We start from the raw sequence: 22,439 nt of genomic DNA, 5'->3' as shown, positions 1-22,439 counted from the left end.
GTGGGAGTTTACTGTTGGTTTACAATCTATACATTTGCTTCCGTTCAATGATGTTCAATTTGCCTATTATTTGCCAGTTAAATGTTCAGTACAATCCTTCTGGTAATGTCAAGATTCTCGCTGTGAAATAGTCGCCATCTTTGCGACTGAGTCGCATCTCTTAATTTGGCTCGTTGTATGTTCCGCGCAGCTTTATGTAGCGTCAAAGAAAAAAATCATTGAAAGTTGGTGTCGAAGCAAAGCGGTTCGACGAGACCGGATAGCGTTCGAGCTGTACCAAGAGTGTAGCTCAGCAAAAGTGGGCGGAACGCATGGTCTTACGCTCTTTTAGCCTCGCTGTAGTACGTGATAAGAAAATTTTTGCATTTGATAAGTGACACATCGAATTCCTGTTACTTGTTCATGCAGTGACAATATATTAACTTATATAATTTATCAATTGACCATTTACCGGCGTATGCTATTATAGTGTGTGTTTGTTCGAACATCATTTAGTGTAAGAAAAATGAGTTATCAACGTAACGCTAGCAAGATTATAGTGCCAGACGAATTGCGGGACGTTCTGTTAGAGTTCACAATTAGCTATCTGTTGGAGCAACCAGTGGATATTATCGACTATGCCATAGCTTTTTTTACGCAACTTCGGGAAAGCCGTCAAACTCAGTTGATTCAAGACCCTGCGCAGACCACCACTTCTACGCCGGACGACTCTATCGATGAAGGTAAGCCAGTGAATTTTCATTCGAGATGCGACTTCTCATCGTGTCAAGTATTCTTCCTGAAGCCAAGTGATATACTTATTTTCAGAGATTTTAAGTGCATATTTGCGATATTTTATTTCGATTTTAAAATTTGATCGGTGTGTTAGTGATTCTTAACAACTTTAGAAAAAAATTTGTATACGTGCATATCGATGGAAACCGGTAGGATTTTTCCCGCTTAATTTATACTTTTTGTCCATGTGCTCTTTAAATTTACTCTTTAAACGGTGAATTAATTTAATTAATCTCTTTTATTTATTTTTTTATATAAATCAATAAATTGTTAATGAATATTTGTAAAAAAAATATTGAAATTTTTCAATATTTTGGAAAATTCAAATATGTTTTTCTTACAGAACCACCAATTACAAAGTTAGCAACAAGAAGGAAAAGCGTTTTCGCGGAAACCTACAATCCGGAGGAAGATGAAGAAGATGAAGGACTCAAGGTGCGTTTTATATTTTTTAACTTTACACATTTCATGAGTTTTAATTATTTTCTTTTTAATTCTTTATATGTATCCTATGTACTTTTAATCATATTATACAAAGAATTATATTATCGATAAATTAATTTTAAGCAAAAATTACATGAATTGATAATCAATTGTTATTATTATATCGAAGATTTGATATGATAAAACTATTAGTAAAAATTTTATTTTAAATTAATATTTTAAATTATATTGAGACAAGTTAAAGAGATAAAAAAATAAGCTCTTTATTCCGGTATATTAGAACAAGGATACCGGACAAAGATAGAGTTAACATGTTTCATGTGTAGATATATACATATAAAAAAGACATATATATATATATATATATATATGCAGCACGTGTACCAAGTGTATAAAAGCTAAATATGGATGCTTTATGATTCGTTTGAATAATAACATACGGCCAATTGCTTTTAAAGAAACTTCATGTGGTTTCCAGAAGACATTTCTATTACGATGGATTCTAAGTTTTTTTTGTCGATTTAATGCATTGATTGACATATATCAAAACATTGAAAGCAACGACTTTTTCTTTTTTTTTAAAGTACAAGCATATTCAGGCTGTGCGGGTGACGAAACGGGATGATTTACTTTGCTCGACGATGCGAACGATGTACCTTTGTGACGTCAGAGCGCGTGTTCGATAACCTGCTACCGACGTGACTTACATATGTATAATATACATACATATACATGTGAACGTGTTTGTGAATGAGAAAGAGGGAGAGTGAGAGAGAAAAAGAGACATATGGGAAAGGCATGTCAAATTTGGAATTATATTCAAAGCATTTCAAAAAGTAACATAATCTTGATTATTGATAACTTGAGCCTATTGATAAATCATCAAAAATATAATGGATGGATCAATCACAACATATAATTATTTTCTTTATCATAAAATATTAAAAAATTTAATAAATTCTGTATAATATATAAGATATAGATTTTAATTTTTCCATAATTATTAATATTTTTTTATATATATCTACATGTTTTATTGTTGATTAAAATTAATTGATTAAAACAAATCAATATCTAAGGCAGATAATCGAAATTATTTCTCTATGAAATATTGATACATTTTTCGAAATAATTAGATGATCATTTTTTTAAATGATTAGTGAGTAAGCTACATATTCCATATCTAAAAATCTTATATTCGATTTTTGTACATGTATCTATATGTATGTTATAATAAGCTAATAATTTGATATTAATTGATAATCTTCATTATATTAAATAGGAATGATTCTAACATTTATGTTACAATTCGAATATTAGATTATCCAGTTTTAAAATCAAACAAGATAATAAGTTTCATTTTTAGTGGATCATTCTATAGCATATATATCATATAATGTAATTGAGTGATCGATGCATAAGGTACTCAGTATATAACATTTCTCGAAAACGACTTTCAGCTCAATTTTCAATTTCCTTCTCCGTTCATTTTAATCGAAACAATTAGATAATGTCGCTTCTGACGCATGTTCTTCATCACTGTTTTGAGTTCATCGCTTCACTTTATACAAGTTTCAACTCAACATTCAATACCATTGAAAAGTAGATTATCAAACTCAGAAAACTTGTTTTTGAAAATTAACATTAATTATACGTATAAACATCATACAATTAATTATGCAAATGAACGGACTGAGAGAGATACGACTCCTTGTTAGAAGACAGTGTAAAATAGTGCATATATTCTTAAGAGCAGTGAGAAAATTATATATGTAATAGAAATGTAGAAATAAAAATAAAAGTTAAAACTCGATATTATTTTTGTGAAGATAAATTAAAAAAATTGTGACAGACAATTCTTCATTTGTGACAATTATTCTTTATTTATTTTGCTTTTAAAATTGATTTGAATGAAAAGATCAAATAGATAATATAAAATGAAATACGGTTTATCAGATTTGTTTATCACGTTATTGAATTTCTAAAAAAAAGAAGCTTTAAAACAGCTATATAATAAAATATCTATTACAGAAGAGTATAAAATTCAAATGTTCAAGTGTTGTTCAACTATTAAAACAAGAAAATTGACAAAAATTGAATAGATAAGAAATAAAAATCACAATCAGAATAGTGAACAAATAATATAATTTTAATATAGAATCAATGTACACATTATAATTTGAATATAAAGAATATATAAAAATTTATATTCTTTATTTTGAAAAAACAAATACAACTTACAAAATTTAGAAGATTTACGTTTCGATTTAATTTAATTTACGATTTCACTATACATTGATCTATACTATATTATTCTCTTTATGAGGATCGATTATAGATTTTACGAAAAAAGATAAGATACAATTATTTATCATCATCATGTAATTTAGAATTCTTTTATTTTCCAACACTACCGGTATTGGCTGCTGGTAAACCAAACGTAAGATCGTAAAAGAGTTCGATTTTTCTTCTTTTTTTTTTAAACTTACCGTACTGTGCAATCTACCCACGCGTATCTAATGGAAAACCCTTTCTTTTTATAACATATTCAGGTCTAGCTTTATCGATCAATTACGCTGCAATTAATTTATAATATCGATGCGTATCATTGTAATTCTTTAAGCATTAAGAGTTTATAAAATTTATTGAATTTAAATATTCGGTAAAAGCTATTCAAAATAATTCAAATATACAATACTTCTTTGTGCAATAATAAAAGAATAGGTCAAAATACAATTATGATTAAAATCATTATTACATGAACTTTTATTTATAATATTATAATTTATTAATTACAGATTGTGCATCCGAAAACTGACGCTCAACGAGAAAGATTGGCTGACAGCATAAAACATATTCTTCTCTTTCGATCGCTAGATGAGGTAAGTTAAACATAGTACACATATACTATCTAACTTGCACATAATTGAGAATTGGCGCCAATTCGAGGACATGCCAATCGGTATATGTAATCTACTCAATTGAAATTCAAATTCTTAAGAACGAATTATTCTATAAAGATCAAAGAAGAAAAACAATCATAAAAAAAATTTAGATTAGAATACACATATAAATCTTTAATTTTAATTTAAGAGAATATTCACCATTTTTCTTATTTTTAATTTTACTTGAATATCAATAAGTTCACTAAATTCATTAATGATTGCATAGGATTTAAGAATTTATGAATAGAAAATGATATGATTAAGTTTAAAAAAATTATTTACAAAATGTTTTATATAAACAACGAATTAAAATTATTAGAAAAAAAGAATATTTTTAATATATAATTTTTTTAATATATAATATTTAATTTTTAATATATACATATATATATATATTAAATTACTCTTTTGTTATATAAAACACTCATACACTACATATATTTTTTTTTATGTTTATATCTGAATATCTATAGATCATTTAAATCAAAATATCTTAATTATCATCATTAGAATGCTAAAAAACAATAAATGTTTCTAGTTATGAAATATTTATAACTGCATACCAATATTATGGCATGTACATACACGAATCGCATGAATTATTTACAGGATCAAATGACTGACGTGTTGGATGCGATGTTTGAAAAGATCGTGAAATCTGGAGATATAGTTATCCGACAAGGTGATGACGGTGACAATTTCTATGTTATTGAGAGGTAAAATATATTTTTTTTTCTTCTTTCATTATTTATGTAAAATTCTGATAAATCATATAAAACAGATTATAAAAAATAAATTATTCAATTATTGTACCTCTTTCAGAGGAAAATTCGAAGTATACGTAAAAGATCAAACAGATATGGAATCCTTGATACATACATATGATAACCGTGGTGCTTTCGGCGAGCTTGCACTCCTTTATAATATGCCAAGAGCGGCCACTATCAAGGCCATCACGAATGGTACATTATGGGCTATGGATAGGCAAACTTTTCGACGTATTTTATTGAAATCCGCTTATAAGAAGCGCAAGATGTATGAGGATCTTATCAATAAGGTTCCGATGCTTAAATCTCTCGAGGCAAGTCTTATATCTGAGTCTTATTTGAAAATATTGCGATATATAGAAAATTTCTTAAAAACAATTCATCATTGTAGTTTAAGAGATTATATATATTATATATAACTTGTTTTAGGAAATGGTTAGATTATTTATTAGATTATTTTAGGATATTCTGTTTGATTGATAGTAACAGCTGATTATTTTCAATTACATGTCAAATATATTATTGAATTTTGGATAAAGCACAAAACATTTCAGTTGCCAAGAAATGTTCAGTTAGAATTAAAGTTATTAATATTTATTTTATATTCTATTATTTCATAACAAACTAATTTAATATTAAATATAATATAATGCAATTATATTATTATTATTATGTATGTAAATAATACTATGGATAATAATATGATAATATAGTAGCAACTGAATAATATCAGTGTCTCATTTTTGTTTTTGTTTTAGCCATATGAACGTATGAATCTAGCGGATGCTCTAGTACCAAAACATTATTCAGATGGCGAACAGATCATCAAACAAGGCGATTCAGCCGATGGAATGTATTTTGTCGAGGACGGTATCGTTAAAATCACCATAAAAGGAGATGATGATCGTGAGGTCGAGGTACAACTATTAATTTTCATTTTCTAACATAATTGTAATAATTACTACATAATTCAATACAATATATTATTGAACTCGTAGTTATTAATATATTAGTAGGAAACTAATATACATTGTTAATTGTATGAATGCCATTTGATATTCTATTTGATACTAGATTAATAGAGTTCCCGCTGGTGGATACTTAGGCGAATTGGCGCTGGTGACACATAAACCTCGCGCTGCTTCGGCCTACGCTGTAGGCGAAGTAAAACTGGCCTGTAAGTTTTCTTTTTATATATTTCTAATATTATCCATTAAAATATCTATTTATCTAATATTATACTACTTACTAATATTATATTTGACTTTTATATGGATATAGATAAATAATCATGAGAGTATCGATATGTGTGAGATTTAGTTTACGAAAAATTGGAATCATAAAATATCTTAAATACGATTTTTTCAGTTTTGGACGTTGAAGCTTTTGAACGCTTACTTGGGCCTTGCATGGAACTTATGAAGCGTAATATCGAGGATTATGAAGATCAGCTAATCAAAATCTTTGGTAGCAAAACTAATATTTCAGATATTCGATGAACTATTTGCGGATAGTGATAAATTGCACTGCTGTACTAAAGATATGATACTTTTGTACAGTAATGTAAAATGAGCACAAACTTGTACACCTACTTTATGAATCTCATCCGCGTGTTTTCAAGTATCATCTCGAGTCGACTTTCGTAATGACTATTTACTTAGACGTGTACCAGTAAGAATCGTCGTTAATAGTTACCAAGTTTATACCTATGACACACAGTGAAGAGATAACAAAAAAAGAAAAAAAAACTAGAAAAATTATAATCTCGACTGATTCATATCTGCAATATAGTACTGAAGTGAATTTTTCAAGACTGTATCAGATCAAGAATATTAGCCTATCTTGTCATGTGCTCGAAATGTTTACAAGATAGAAATCTGAATATTAAATAAGATTTTTATTGAATTATTCATAAAAAAAAAAATAATAAAGAATAATGCGATATATCGAAAAACTTACAGAGTTTCTAAATAATATACTTTTATGTCATTCTTATACTTAATATTCTAACAACTGTATTCCATTTTACTGAAAATATAAAGAATCAATGAATTAAATTATTTTCTATATTTCGATAATCATTATCGATTACATTTCAGAGATTAAGATACTTTTAGAGTATCTTGTGTTTGTTCACAAAGTAGAAATATTTTTATCAATAACTTATTGAAATATTAGCTTGCTTATGAAATTAGATATTGAAAATAGCATATATAATAAAAATCCTAATTATGAATTTTTTATCATAATGATAAAAAAACCATAAATGCTATTAGGAAAATTAAAAATGTAAAATGGCAAAGAGCACAATAGACAAGTTAGAAAAATTACTAGTACCTATAAGATTTTTAAATGCAAAATAACTATTTTCTATAAGAATGTGTGGCATTTAAGTTTATCTCTAAAAAAAAAAAGGGAATGGGAGAAATATCTTTTCAGTTTTTAAATATTTTATCTAACAATTTCTCTCTCTCACACACACACATACATATATATTTAATAGAACTATTTTTCAATATAATAATTCATGCTTCTAATGTTATGATTTGCTTACATTAATTATGAAATATATTCGCGTAGCGCACAATATAATATTATTTATTATATGTATATGCGCACAACATTATTGATCATTATTATATTTTATCTATATATATTATTTATATTTGTTATTGTTTAGAATTATTTGTTAACAAATTGAAGCATATTTCGATCGATAATGTACTCAATTATGATAATTCACAATATTTATGATTATATCACTTCATAAATGAATTATTTTTAAAAGTCCACGCTATATTTTGAAAAGAAACAAATAGTTGTTTCTTATTGCAGAGTCAAGTATATAGCTATGATTTTTTGCAGAATTATTACGATAATGCTGCGAAAAAGATAATTAAACACCTTAGTCTCGAATCATTTTCATGTGTGTCTTATCGGTGAATCCTGGTAACAAAAATCGACCAAAAGAAACCTATAAACCTATTTTTGTTACACGTGTATGATACACGTTATACATGTATGATATACGTCTAGCATTATAAAAAAAAAAAAAAAAAAAAAGAAAGAAAAAAAGAAAAAAAAAGTTTGAACTAATTTGAACGTTGTGCGAACAAGTACATATACTAGTCACTTTTTAATGACCGTCTTCATGTTTTCTCCTTGACGAAATCAGAGAAAAACGGTCAAATGTAATTTTTATTACTATGAAGCAAGAAAAAACTATGTATTCATTGTACGACTGAAAGTTAGAAGCGTTAAGCTTTCTAAATAATATCACAATCACGGAGGAAAAAGGAAGAAGAGTATTGTGAGAACGAAAAAGAAATCAATATAGCAATAGAGATTGTTAATGAAATATTATGTTAATAATTTTTATTCATGAGTTTTAATTATCGTTAAGTTTGTTCATTTTTATTATAAATTTATTATAAATTTTAATTCTTTGCAATATATAAGATAAAACGTCGAAAAAAAATTCATAAGACAAATATTTTTGATCTGAATTCCAACGATCTGTGCCATTTTGTTCAATTGTTTTTTGAGAATTCAGTTGAAGTTTTAGCCATGGATCTTAGTCTTCCACCATCTCCAGGCTGTGATATTATTTTCGGCGAAATATTTCATTCCTTTCGTTCTATGAAATACAAAACAGATATTTCTCGATACTATATAACTTCCAACAAAAAGAAACAAAAATTGAAAAAAAGAAAAATTGAAAGGAGTGAAGAAAAAATAAGAGAATCTAAAAACTATTATAGAATCGAAGAATTCTTAAACTATATCAAGCCGAACTTAATTATTGATTCCATTTTTAAAATGAATGAATCAAAAGTTCCGACCGATTTCAATTATGACTAGATCGAAAAAAAATCGGGCAATTAAAAATGAGAAAAAATAATATATATACACGTATATAAATATAAATATATAAATACGAGTAGATACATACATATATATGTAATATATTTATATTTATATATATTTAATATTAGTGGAAGACTATTCTCGCACACCGAATTGAAATGTATATTTAGACGGAGAGTACTTATCTGTGCAGAGCCAATGTTCGGATAATTTAAATGTAAACGCTTAAGTAGAGTTGACCCAATTTAAATTTACTGTATGTATCTAACAAGTGTGGTCTCTCTCCTACGTGTTGCGTGTTGCCCTTTCGTGTGTGTGACGACCAAACAAGTAAATTTTTATTCTTTGATTAACATGAGCTATCGTCGTCAGATTTTTCGTCTATGCGGTTGTACGCTTCGTGTAATCATTACTAAAAATAATTGAACAGTATAAAAAAAAAAGTTAAAAAAATGGTAATTAAGAGCGTTGCGAATGAATCTCATTTATAATTCTTATACACGTTACTCTTTCTTTATTGTGCCACACAGAGTTCCTTTTCTTGGTTGCTTCCAAAATAGAGAAACATTCGATCGTGCGTGAATTTGAAGCGTGCCAGGTTGTTTCAAGTCGGTACGATCTTGTTCGTTTATCAATCTAGTCCAAAATATTTAAAGAAGAATATTTCTTGACCATCTAATGGAATGTACCAAGTTTGATAATGGGTTATTCTATTGATTGCATACATCCGTTGAAAATATTTAAAGATATTAGATATTAGATCATCCTATAATTAATGTAAATTTTTTTAAATTAATTTTTCTGTTTTTTATAAGTTACTTTCTTTATTTGTCACTTCTTGTCTACTTCTTTATTTGTCAGCATTAAGAATTTTTTTTTTCATTTATATAATTTTACAAATTTTTAAGTAGATAATTTATTAATGTAATATTTCTTTAAAAATAGTTTATATTCTTTTTTAATCAAAATCTTCTAATTTTTTTTTTTAATGTCATATGTGGCTTTGTATTATCTCGATAAGAAAACTTTCTTTCAAATGAATAAACACTTTTATTTTTATTAACTTAAATAGATCTGTTTGTCCATTAGATTGTTCAATACATTTTTATAATAATAATTTATTTTAATTCAAAGTATTGATTTAAACTGAATATTTAACCAATTGTCTTACTTAATATTTATCACTTTATCGCTATTTTTCATCACAATGTAAAATTGTAAAATTCGCATTATTGTGGGATGAACTGATATTTAATCAACGATATTGTTAGTTGAATAATATAATTTGATTTGAGTAACAGAATTTTTTGATCTGTATCGCGATTAACAAATTGATTATAATCGATTGTTAAATCAACGTGTTAAGAATGCATCAATGTAACCCATCGTGTTCCTCGCGTACAATTTCCATATTGTTATTAACGTCCGTTCCAGAAAAACTATTACATGTCGGCACGCGTGTTTAATTAAGTGTAAGAGTCTCTTAACATCGGACCAAATATCTTTAAAATGAAAAAAAAAAAAATCGGAGAAAGAGCTTGCAACTGTTTTCTTTGCGCTTTTTATTCTATCTCTATCTCTCATTGTTTCTAATCGTGGTATCTAAGGGAAAAGATAGTGCGCTGAGTTATAAATAGACTATTGTAAATGTATTTAAAGTGCACAACCGCGTGCATAAAGTAATAACTAAAAATCTTTATCGTGTCTTATTATCCTCCGTGTAAAGTAAACATGGATTTGCCCTCGATGCTACTCTATCAACTTTAATCTCGCTAACTTCGTATCAAAAAATATATATATGTAGCTTAACATTACGTTAGAGAGGCAAATGAACACACCAGAAGGGGCAAATATGCCGAGAATTAATGAAATCATTCTCTTCGTACTTTTGACAAGTTCAATCAAAAGCAATACGAGCAGCACAACTCGATTGCATATCGACAATCGTCCGATCATCGCATAAAAGTTTCACGATATACAAGCTGTCCATACATCCCTCCGACATTTATCGTTCGTTTGTTATTAATATTATCATTATTATCGATCACATATTTCCGAAGGCACGTTTCTTCATTAAATAACGTGTTTTAATACGATCACGATCCTATTATTCGAATATTACGTTCCTTACTTAATCTGACAGCGATGATGTAACGCAATATATTATGGGATCGACATTAAAAATCGGTATGGATAGATCGCATGCAAGCCAGGGGAACTATAACTAATCATAGTATATTTCATATTGAAACTAGAATGTTATGGAAAAGAGAAATTCCTGTTTTTTTTTTTTTTTTTTTTTTTTCATATGTTGATATCCTATCTCGTTAGATCTTTCGATTATACAAGCATGCATCATGTGAAGAATGTTCTACTCGTCTAATGAATGTTTAATGGATACACATATACATTTATATATATGTATGTATGTCATTTTCCGAATGTTGAACGATATTTAGCATTCTATGAAGAAGCTGATTGGAATTGATCAGTTTTTTCTTTTTAATTTCGTTCGTCTAAAAAATTATTTAAATTATTAAATTATAAATAAGAAAAAAGTATTGAAATGAAAGAAACGCGCAATTATCGATGTAAAATCAGTAGAATACAAGGAAGACTGGCTTAGATGCGTAGCTTTCAAAACATGTAAAATGATTGTTTCAATATCGCAACATTTATTTACTTGTATAACGAGTGTATGCGTGAAACATGAAAGTTCATTGATAATCTTATTGGAATTGCGCCATGCATTTGCCGAAAGAAGAAAACATCTTAATGCGGATCAAGAAATTTGATATTAAATTCTCGATGACATGTTAAATATTAAATGCTAATTAAAATTCTATCAGGGTATCGAATGTCAAAAATGTGAACATGTTAAAATCAGAAAAATATTATAAAAATCCTCAAGAGAAACCTCAAGTTCATTGGAGGATGATTGAATGATCTGAGTTATATGATTTGAAAATACATAAAAAATATTATTAAAAAATTAGAAAATCATTCTGAGCGATTTCGAGTATATTTAATCATATTTATGCGTCAAGCTTTTTTTATCTAGAATCGCAAATAGTTTTTTTTATTTTATGTGCCCGTCCACACGTGTAATAGATTTTTCAAGTTTTTATATATACTTTTATTTCCGCAAGAGGAATTGTTATATAAAAAAAGCTTTTTCAATAAGATACTATATAATTTTAATTCTTCAATGACAGATACTATATAATTTTATTAACATTATTATATATTTAAACAATCATGTATTATTTTTAATGTCATAATTGTATATCGATTGTGTGTTCATCCGAGCATAACGTGGTAGTTTTGCGAAAGATATATTTCTATTCCCGGTTATATCTTATATAAAAAACCGCATCGTTTTGCACAAATTCAAAGCGAATTGGTGATATCGCTTTAGTGCACGTAATGATATATACGTTCTAAACTGAATCTAGATTTTATATATGTATATGCTTGCATAAAAATGTCTCGAGATATAAAGCAAAAAGAAAATAAAACAAGAAAAAAATGCATTCTAAACTATATACAGAGGCGAAAAAGAGAAAAGAAAGAAATAATAATTATTATAATGTACTTAACAGTTTTTGTTTCACGATGTTGTAGCGTAATAAAGACGTGCACATATTAATATACATATAGATATATTATATATATAGAATTATATATTAGATATGTCGATATACATATATGTCAAGACTCGTTTCCAGCTGGTCTGATCGGGTATTACTTTAACGATTTAATTAATTACGTTAACCTGGCAGCGATGCGATTGCGAGTGAGACATTGAAAGAGATGCAATCACATAGTTCAATTGTATAGCGTATCTATTTGTCGTTTCGATGACGGATCCGATGATCTGTAGTCCATCGGCAATGAAAGTAAAATGGAATAATGGTTGATATTTCTGTTATTCAATTCATAGAAATAATTATATACGATTATTACAATCGGAAAATTGTGGAAATTAGCATCGTTTATGCGTCAAATGATTATTGAGGAGATTGGCATTTGAAATCTCTTTATTTAATTTTAATTCATTGTATGTGTCATAAAATATTGATATATAAAAAAATACAAGCTCAATCAGCTATTCTATTAATTATGTATTTCATATTTATTATGTTTATTCAAAAAAAATTTAAACAAATACATAACATACACGAGCACTGGCACACGCAATTTACTACAGTGTCTGAATAAATGATATATGATTTGATTCATTAATTTCTTAATGTTACTTATTGACCAGAATAATTTTCTTATTTTTTTTTTTACCATTATTTGAAAACATTATAAATAAAAAGAACAATATTTAAAATACGTGCAATGAAAAATTTTGTTGTGTTGTGCTTATTTGTGCTCAATTAGATAATGATATGTAGAAATATGCTTTTTTTTACAGCATCACTGCCGGATTAAGTAGCGGTATTACAATTTTTTCAATAAGCCTATTAAATACCTATTAGGTATATCCCATAAATAATGCTATTTTTTTTCTGTACGTGATATACTGTATATTACGTGAAAATAAGCAACTATCTATCAATAATTAATTAATAATGTATTTTCTATTATTTTCTATAATTTTTTTTTTTTTTTTTTTTTTTTTTACTAAATTTTCTGTTCTTTTATAGAACTTTTCGTTACAACTAATTTCATTGCTTTAAATATAGAAAAACTGTATTACTTATGGGATAACTTAATAATTTATTAATTTGCACACTAAAAAGTATTGTTTAAATTGATATTTTTAGTTCATCATACAAATTTATTTTTATGTATTTTTGCTCTCCTATATATTCACTTAATATTTGCAATAGCATATGATTAGTAAATAATTTTTCATACTGCTATCATTGTGATCAATTATTTATTTATATAGTTAATCATGAGTTTGTATTCAAAAACAAAGAAATATTAGATTACAATGTATTATAAATAGATAATATAATAAAAATTAATACATAATAAATGAAAAGATCTGTATATAATATTAATTCATATGGAATTCCTTTTTTATTTTTCACATACACTGTATAAAACATTTATCAGTTTATATTCATAACAATTATTTATTAATTATTAATTATTTTAATTACATTTTATTTGAGATTGATTTTTAACTAGATGTATGAAAGTTAAAGCTGTTAATAGAGACCATCCTATTTGTTCTCTTTCTTCTACAATTTTTTCTTTATATTTTTGTTTTATATCATTATTTATATATATTTGTATCTGTTTTAAATTTTCATCTGTTTCTGTTTTATTTAATATTTTTTCCAAAATATAATTTGCTGCTATTGTTTCATTACCAATTCTAAGTTTAAAGAATTGTGCTGTTGTTTGAGATTTTAAAATGTATAAATTATTTAAGAAATTTGATGAATTATTTTTTTCTGAAAATGTTACAAATTTTATTAAATGTAAAGTATTTTTCATTTTTGCAACATTATTAATAATATTGTAAACATACTTTGATATAATTTAAGACAACTTGCAATACCAATGATTATTTGATATTGTATATATAATTTTTTTGATGTGTTAATTTCTTCTATTACAAAGGAAGTGAGATTATTATTAGATACTAATAATTTTTGTACAAAAGATGATGTCTATATCATAAAAAAAATAATTATTAAATAAAATATTTATCTTGAACTTAAAATATTAAATTTAAAATATTTACCAAACTAATTATATCATAAGTTGTAATTTTTGAAGTTTTATTCCTCCAAACAAAACAATCCCAATTTAGTATCTTAAAATTGGAATTTAATAATGTCCAACTTATTGCATTAGGTCCCACATGTATTCCCAATATCATTTCTGGCATCTGAAACAATTTTATTATTAATAATATTATTATATATATTGTTAAAAATAATATAGATTATTAATATGAATATAAATATGAATATTTTTTATACTTTTATTCCGCTGATATCAGGTGTTACATTTTTGATTTTTTTTTTCTGAATTTCACTGAGTATTAAAATATAAAATTTATTCAAAATATCTACATCTATATTAGTCTTTATTAATAAATCATTTAATGATTTGTAAGGTCCATTTTTAGTGTAGTTTGATATTATTCTTTCAGCATATATTGGTTGAACATATCTATATATTATATAAAATAATATAGACAATAAAGTAAATACATATATCTTCTATTAGACTATATTAATTTATATAATAATATTTATTATATACTTACTTTGTTAATTCTTTTGAATTATTATATATACTATTATTTATTATTTGTAAAATTTTATTTTCATATTTTACAAAATTTTGTAAATTATTTTTAATTTCACTTTTTATTATTGTTGAACATTTTTGTAATAAATGAATTTGTAAATTCTGTAACAATAAATCATATTGTATTTTTTCTAAATATTTCTTCTAATTAAAATAATATATAAGCATATATCTTAAAAAAAAATAACCTATAATAATAAAACAGATTTATTTATATGTAAAAAAACATTTGACAAATTTTATCACCATATAATACCTTTTTTATTCTAGGTGTATATAATTTACATAATGTTTTTAACATTATTATTTAATTTTTATATAGCATACTTTTAGTTTTAATATTTGCAGGTACAATTATATATCGATATTAGTGCTTTTATGAAATATATAATTTCAATTAAAAATATTTCCTCAAAAATTAATATTTTACCATTATATATTACATTTACAGATATAATACGGAAAAAATATTAAAATTATTGAAGATTACATATTAATAAATATTAATATAATTATCATATAATATTTTATAATTTTTTTATTTCTCATTCCAATAAATATTTATTTGTAAAATTATAAATATATTATATGTTAATTCAATAATTATTTATTATTAAACAATTATAAATATTATTTCTAATTTTGAGGATATTTTATTTTACTTATATATTTAAATTATTTACAAAAAAATTTTAACCACATTATTATATAATTTCAATTGAGATATAAAAGATTTTATTTGTTCATTATTATATATTGTAATATTATCTTAATATTTATCTTTAATTAATTGTAATTAATTGAAATTTTATCTTTTAATTTATCATAAATTAATAATTAAACTAACTTAAATGAAAATAAAAAATATTATTTTCAATTTTTTTAATTGAATTTTAAAAATATATAATGGTGAGTTTTAATTAAAATAGTATAGATACTTGTGTTTATTCATATTACTTACTAATCTTATATCTTACATATCTATGACTAACGTCGAAATTCAAAATGTTTGATTTTAAAATAAATAGTTTGAATATTAAAACTTTCAATATTTTAATATATCTCTTGTTTTAATAATTTTTTAATAAAAAAGTATAATTTGTTTCGATAAAATGTCGGGTTACTCTATAGGACGTAGATCATCTACGAATCCTGTAAGAATATCTTTACTTGATAGAGAAGATAAAAGCTTGACAAGAACCGAATCTAGAAGAACACAAACGTTAAAACCAAAAAATTCTATTTCTTCAGTTGAAAATTCTCATATACCAAGACCTCGAATTCGGGCTTCCTCTTGTGATAGAATAAATATCAAGGGGTCATTATTAAAAGCAACAGGTAAAAATTTTTTTTTTATTTTTTGTTTAAAATATTGTAAACATTTTAAATGCAAAATGTTTATTACTGTATACAAAACTTTATTTGTAGGTAAAACTCCATTTTGTTATGTACCAACAACTCCAAATACACCAAATGTTGGCAAATCTTCCAATCTTCATACAATTGGAAGTTCAAATAAAATTCATGCAGGACTTCCTACAGGTCGTAGATCTTTATCAGCTGATCGTGCTAGCAATATTGGTGCAAAAGGTTCTAGAAAGGATACAAGACCTTTAACAGACAAGACATATCAGGCTTATATGCTTAATAAAATTGATAACTTTCTTTCAATAAATCATTGTTCTTCGATGATTAATACTAATAACAGTTTTAAACCAGTTACTTTGAAAATGTTTGTTGAAGTTTCTGCATATTTATTAAAAATATTAGATATTAAACAAATTCTTACTATTTCCAATTACGTGGAAGAATTACCAAAAATTGCAAAAAAACTGCATTATCCAGGAATAATTAACAAATCTTGGTTAAAAACTGCTAATGCTATGCATTCCTGGCCAAATGTTTTAGGTTGGATATGCTGGTTAGTAGAAATTTGTGAAATAAGAGAAATAGCTTTTGAGAAGTATAATTTAAATAATCTACCATTTATGGGAAATGAACAAGAAGCTAAAATTAATAAAAATGCTTTTTTCTCAATGTTGAATTTTTATAATGCCTGGAATGATGAGAAACTTGATGAGGAAGCATCAATGGTGGAAAAATATTTACAAGAAATTGAAGAACAACAAGGTATAAGTGAAGAAAATTTGAATAATGCACGTTCTGAACTAGAAAAAGAAATGCTTAAACAGCAGGAAGCCGAAGAAAATTTAAATAAAATAAATGAAGAAGTTAAACATCTACAGGAAGTATTCTTATCTTTGCAAAATGATGAAGAAAAGCAATTGAGTGATATCAGTGCAAAAGAGGAATATATAAAAACAATTAATTTTGAAACAGATCAATTAAATGCCGAATGCAATATATTGAGTGAACAAATTTGTTTACAAAAAAAACAGCATGATGAATTACTTTCTACAATTAAACAACAACCAATGTCCAAAATAGAAAGAGATAAAATTTTAGAAAAATGTACAGAAATTCAAAATTATATACATCAGTTTGATGAACATTTAAAAGAAATACAAAAAGAATTATATACAATGGATATTAAATTGGCATTTAATAATAATGAAATAACTAAATCAGTATTAACATATAATAATGAAATATTTATGCATTTTAGTGGTAATATAGATATAAATTTAGAAGAATTAAAAATGCCAGAAAAAGGTATATTGAAACCTGAAATTATGGAAATATTAAAAGATAAAGCTAATTTAATGAATGATTTGAAAGAATTATTGAAATCAGAAATTATTGAAAAAGAACGTTCATTAGAAACAAATTCTAATGAATTAGAAAATTTACAGGAGAAAATGAAAACTTTAGAAGATGAAAATAGTGATATTATTAATAAAATTAAAGAAAAAAAAAGTCTTATAAATAAAATTAAAACTGATGCAAAACATGAAGAAACAAAATTAAGAGAACAAATAAAGAAATCGCAAAATGAAATTAAGGAAATTCAAGATTCAATGCCAAATACACAAGAACTTGTTGCAGAATTAGAAGAAACAACAGATAAACTAGATGCAGTTCAGAGAAGAAAAGCATATATAGAGGAATCTGCTAAGCTATTTTTTGATAAGTTTTATGAAACATTAGGAGAGCACAGAAATGCAGTTTATAATATATTAATAAAACTTAATAATAAGTAAAATAGTATAATTTTTATATAAGATTGCAATATTTTAAATGTGATTTTCACATAAAAATTTAATCTATATACTATCATAATAAATTTTTTAATTGTATATATATATATATATATATGTATATATATATATATAAATATATATATATATATGTATGTATTCAAAATATTTAAATTATATATAATATGTAATTTAAATGAGTTATTATATTATTATCCTATATTATTGTAAAAATTAAATTTTTTTATCTTGATTAAATTTATATAATTGATAACTCTATATATTTAATTTAAATTTTTTAAAATATACTATATATGTATAATATAATAATTGAAAAGAATGGAAAATTATGAAAATAATAGAATTTAGATTTGTTTGAATTGCAATGCGGAAACCGGAAATTCTGTAATTATTTCGAAATGTGCATCTATATGATTTAAATCATTTTTATATATAATAAGTTAAAAAAAAATGCAATTTCAAATCTGAAGTTGACTTTATATATATAAAATATAAAATATTTACTGAATTATATAATAAATATTTTTTATTAAAATTAAAGAAAAAGAAGTATATTAGATATTTTTATTACGTCTTCTACATAATACTGGAATATAATGATTGTTCAAAATTATTTAATTATTCAAGATGGTATATATATTGTAAATATCAGGATAAATATGTTGGTAAATATTATAATAAATTATAATAAATTTTTCGATATATAATAGAAATAAATTCACTAAAATACTAGGTTAGATGAATTTTGTCCATATTGATTGGAAACCAGTTGTCAGGTTTTAATATTTATTTAACATAAAGAACATATTTTTTTATTATTTTAGCATAATGAACAACAAAATAAACGGTGCTAGTAAAAGTATTGCTATATCTAATAAAAATATATTGGAAAATAACCATTATATGGTAATTTATAATTCAGTATTTTTATGGTTATATATTTCTTTGTGATATTTTAAATTTTAATTATACATTATAAATCTATAGCCTCCTTCTGGACTCTCTTCAGAAGGTCTTTGTGATTGTAATAAACAAATTGAAATAATTGTGAAAGCTAAAGGCCTTAAACGTAAATCAACAATGGTTATGAGCAATCCAACTAGTCATAAAAGTATAGAAGAAAAAAAAAGACCTGGTAATAGTGGTGATGTCCACCAAAGTTGGGGTAAAGCTTTAATAGAACAAAATAAAGCAGTTATAAAACAAGGTTTGCAACAATTTCAGACAAGAACAACAGGTTCAAAATCATTAAAACATAGTAGTGAAACTAAAGAAATTAAAAAGCATTCCTTAAATCATCAAAAACCAAATGTTAGTATTAGTTTTTATATTTCTTTAAAATATTTGTTGTATTAATTTATTAATCATATTTTATTTCACAGCATAAACATTTAGATGAATTGCCTATCAAACAATCAGCTTCTCAAAAAAGGATAGAAGAACATATAAAATCTATACCACGAACTGCAAATCCTTCAAGTACATCAATTCCAAGTACTGTGGAATCTATTATAGTTTATGATAAAGGTGTACAATGTGATGGAACACTTGATTATTTTGATGATAGATTTGGTGTTTTTAATCCAGTTCGTACATTACATTTTTTAATAAAAGAATTAGAACATTTGGTTAAAGACGATAAAGCTAATAAGATTCTTACTAATATGGAACAAGCATTATTAAGAATATCAATGGAACCTGGTAAACCACCTATTGTGGTATGTTTATTAAAAATAATAAAAAAAATAATATCAAAAATTTTGTGTATTAAAATAATACAATAAATAATATTTGCAGCAGGAGTTAGAAACTAAATCAGAAACGACTAGACAAATGAGTTTAATGTGTGATGCATTACAAAATGAAAGAGACTCTTTAGTGAGGTATGTTTTTTATTAAAAATATATTATAACAATCTCATTCTATATTTATTCAATTTATTTTAAATTAGACAAAATCAGGAAATATGCTCTTTATTGCACGAAAATCGTGAAAAGCAGTTAGATCTTGAAAAAACTGTAAAAACATTAAAACAAGAATTAGAAGAAACTGTTAAAATTAGAGATAAAACAATAATTGAATTAAAAGAAAAGATTAAAAATTATGAATTTTCGCAAAAAATTATATCGGACTTAAGAATGAATCTCGCTGAACAAAAGGAACTTTTAAGTCAAAGATATTTAGAAGTGCAATGTATAACTCTTGAAAAAGACAAATTCTCAGCTTTATCATTGTATAAAGATTCTTTATTAAATGATCTTCGTAATCAAATCAAGTTAGTTGAATCATCACTTATTATTATATTAATTTACTATATTTTTTTTTATTTAATTATATAATAGTTAAATTTTTATTTTATTATTTTTATCTTTTAGGGAATTGCAAAATTGTATCGCTGATCAATTATGTAATTTAAAAGATAGTTATATTCAAGAAGAATGTCCAAATCCACAAATTTCATTGGTACATGGAGGTCGTGTATGTTCATCACCTACTTCTACTTCTTCACGTGATTCAAATATACGTACTTCTTGGCACGATATATCAGATATTTCTTTATCCACGGATCACAATCCGTCTAAAATTAGAAATGCACAAGATTTATTACATATGTCAGATAAAATTCCAGCTTTTTTAGAAATCCAAGGCGAGACCTCAGAAAATAAACGAACTAAGAATATTAAGGAAGCTTCAACCAAAGATTCCGCAAATTTAGACTTCATTAGTTTACCTGCTGGAGAATCCTCACTTACACTTTTACCTTCTTATAAAGATCTTGGTTGTACAGAGATCAGTAAATCTGGTAAATTCAATATATAAGTATAATGCACATATATCATAATATACTAATAATTTAATATTTTTCTTTTTAGTTAATAAAGGGGATGGTGATGTAATAACATTTAGTAATAAAAAAAATGATAATTTAGATAATTTTAAAAATACTAATAAAATATCATCATTGGAACATTTAAATTATTCTCTTGAAAAAATTCAAAAAAAAGAAACTGATATAAAAGAATCAAGTAGAATTAAAAAGTCTTTAGAATCAAATAAAGAAGAAAGTTCTGAAAAAAAATCTATTGTGAATGAAGATAATACTAATATTCTAAAAGATAATTTGACTCATAATTTAATAAGCTCTACTATAACAGAACAATTTCAAAATATATTTCAAGATATAAGAATTCAAAGTAGAATGCCTGTTAAGGTACCCAGTCCACCAAGGAATTATCCTAATCCTGAATGGAGTGATAGTACTTTACCCAGTATCAGTACTGTTTCAGGGATATAAATGTGATATAAATTTTTCTCTCATTGACATTTTAAGCTTATATTAAATCTTTTGTAAAAGAATCTTATTGTGCAGTCATACTTTTTATCAAAATAGATGGTTTTAAAAGATTTAAAAATTATATTTTTATAATTTCAACATGATATAATAGTATATTTTTAAATAATAATTTATAAAAAATATAGAAAATATACATTATATCAATTATATTGATTTCTAATTCAAAGTGTATTTTCCTCTAATATATGTATATATTCATGTATAAATTTCATTTGTAAATTTAAAATTTGTACAAAAAATTAATATATCATTTATAAAAAAAAAAGAAAAAAGGTGATTTTAGATGCAAATGTTATTAGAAGTTTATAGGAAAAGCCTCTAATGTTTGCATGTAATTTAAAAGTTACATGCATTATATAAGTTAAAAAAACTCTTATAGGGTAACAGAAACATTAATATCAAAGTATATAATATACTATCTTTAATTTTGTATTGTGAGGCAAAATATGTTTCGTATTAAGTTAATTTAATGAACAATTTTAATCAATAAAATAAGAAATTGACTTGTAATAAATAATACGTGTGTTATTTTTCGTATTTCTACTTTGCTTAATATTAAAAATAATTACAAGGTCACAATATAAATATGACATGAAAAACCAGGTGTATATATATATATATTTTTTATCACATATGTATATATACAAGTAAAGTATAATACTTATATTTTGTAAGTCTTAATAGGATTAAAAGGGAACATTTTAGTACACGTAAAACATTCATCAATTTTGCACAAAGACGCTTGAAATACATATACATGTTTCCCATTAAGCGTGTATATGTGTACTCTCTCTTTACGAAAAATTCGATCTTTTTTTTTTTT

At 24.8% G+C, this 22,439-nt stretch overlaps 4 protein-coding genes across 9 annotated transcripts; 3 read left to right on the top strand and 1 right to left on the bottom strand.

Moving 5' to 3' along the window:
* The first annotated feature begins 41 nt into the window (after positions 1–41).
* Positions 42–13,042, top strand: Pka-R2 (cAMP-dependent protein kinase type II regulatory subunit). Of its 3 annotated transcripts, XM_086913799.1 has the most exons (9): positions 42–341; positions 496–722; positions 1,118–1,209; positions 4,017–4,100; positions 4,773–4,879; positions 4,986–5,244; positions 5,689–5,847; positions 6,005–6,107; positions 6,299–13,042. In XM_086913799.1, the coding sequence occupies exons 2-9, from the start codon at positions 506–508 to the stop codon at positions 6,427–6,429; spliced, it is 1,152 nt and encodes a 383-aa protein (XP_086769925.1). In that variant the 5' UTR covers positions 42–341; positions 496–505; the 3' UTR covers positions 6,430–13,042. The 3 variants fall into 3 exon arrangements, with proteins under 3 accessions (XP_086769925.1, XP_003698313.1, XP_012348568.1); XM_003698265.4 differs by having other exon boundaries at positions 55–722; XM_012493114.3 differs by lacking the exons at positions 42–341; positions 496–722 and adding an exon at positions 761–923.
* A 764-nt stretch (positions 13,043–13,806) lies between these two features.
* Positions 13,807–15,981, bottom strand: LOC105736789 (uncharacterized). The gene is made up of 6 exons (XM_086913800.1): positions 15,339–15,981; positions 15,039–15,184; positions 14,749–14,941; positions 14,508–14,654; positions 14,292–14,433; positions 13,807–14,214 (listed from the first exon to the last, which is right to left on the bottom strand). Exons 1-6 carry the CDS (start codon positions 15,381–15,383, stop codon positions 13,910–13,912), a joined length of 978 nt encoding a protein of 325 aa, XP_086769926.1. The 5' UTR covers positions 15,384–15,981; the 3' UTR covers positions 13,807–13,909.
* A 56-nt stretch (positions 15,982–16,037) lies between these two features.
* Ndc80 (kinetochore protein Ndc80) lies at positions 16,038–18,245 on the top strand. Its single transcript, XM_003698266.4, has 2 exons — positions 16,038–16,420; positions 16,511–18,245. The coding sequence occupies exons 1-2, from the start codon at positions 16,195–16,197 to the stop codon at positions 18,241–18,243; spliced, it is 1,959 nt and encodes a 652-aa protein (XP_003698314.3). The 5' UTR covers positions 16,038–16,194; the 3' UTR covers positions 18,244–18,245.
* A 355-nt stretch (positions 18,246–18,600) lies between these two features.
* On the top strand, positions 18,601–22,133 carry LOC100863429 (uncharacterized). Of its 4 annotated transcripts, none has more exons than XM_086913795.1 (8): positions 18,601–18,926; positions 19,086–19,167; positions 19,249–19,572; positions 19,644–19,979; positions 20,059–20,144; positions 20,213–20,536; positions 20,637–21,064; positions 21,135–22,133. In XM_086913795.1, exons 2-8 carry the CDS (start codon positions 19,090–19,092, stop codon positions 21,554–21,556), a joined length of 1,998 nt encoding a protein of 665 aa, XP_086769921.1. In that variant the 5' UTR covers positions 18,601–18,926; positions 19,086–19,089; the 3' UTR covers positions 21,557–22,133. The 4 variants fall into 4 exon arrangements, with proteins under 4 accessions (XP_086769921.1, XP_086769922.1, XP_086769923.1 ...); XM_086913796.1 differs by having other exon boundaries at positions 18,611–18,926; positions 20,062–20,144; XM_086913797.1 differs by lacking the exon at positions 18,601–18,926 and having other exon boundaries at positions 18,993–19,167; positions 20,062–20,144.
* The last annotated feature ends 306 nt before the right edge of the window (positions 22,134–22,439 follow it).

Source organism: Apis florea, unplaced genomic scaffold (genome assembly GCF_048593485.1).
Source record: "Apis florea isolate Af1SG1 unplaced genomic scaffold, ASM4859348v1 contig_3515_pilon, whole genome shotgun sequence".
Classification (NCBI taxonomy): Eukaryota; Metazoa; Arthropoda; class Insecta; order Hymenoptera; family Apidae; genus Apis; species Apis florea.
This window is presented reverse-complemented; position numbering and strand designations above follow the sequence as displayed.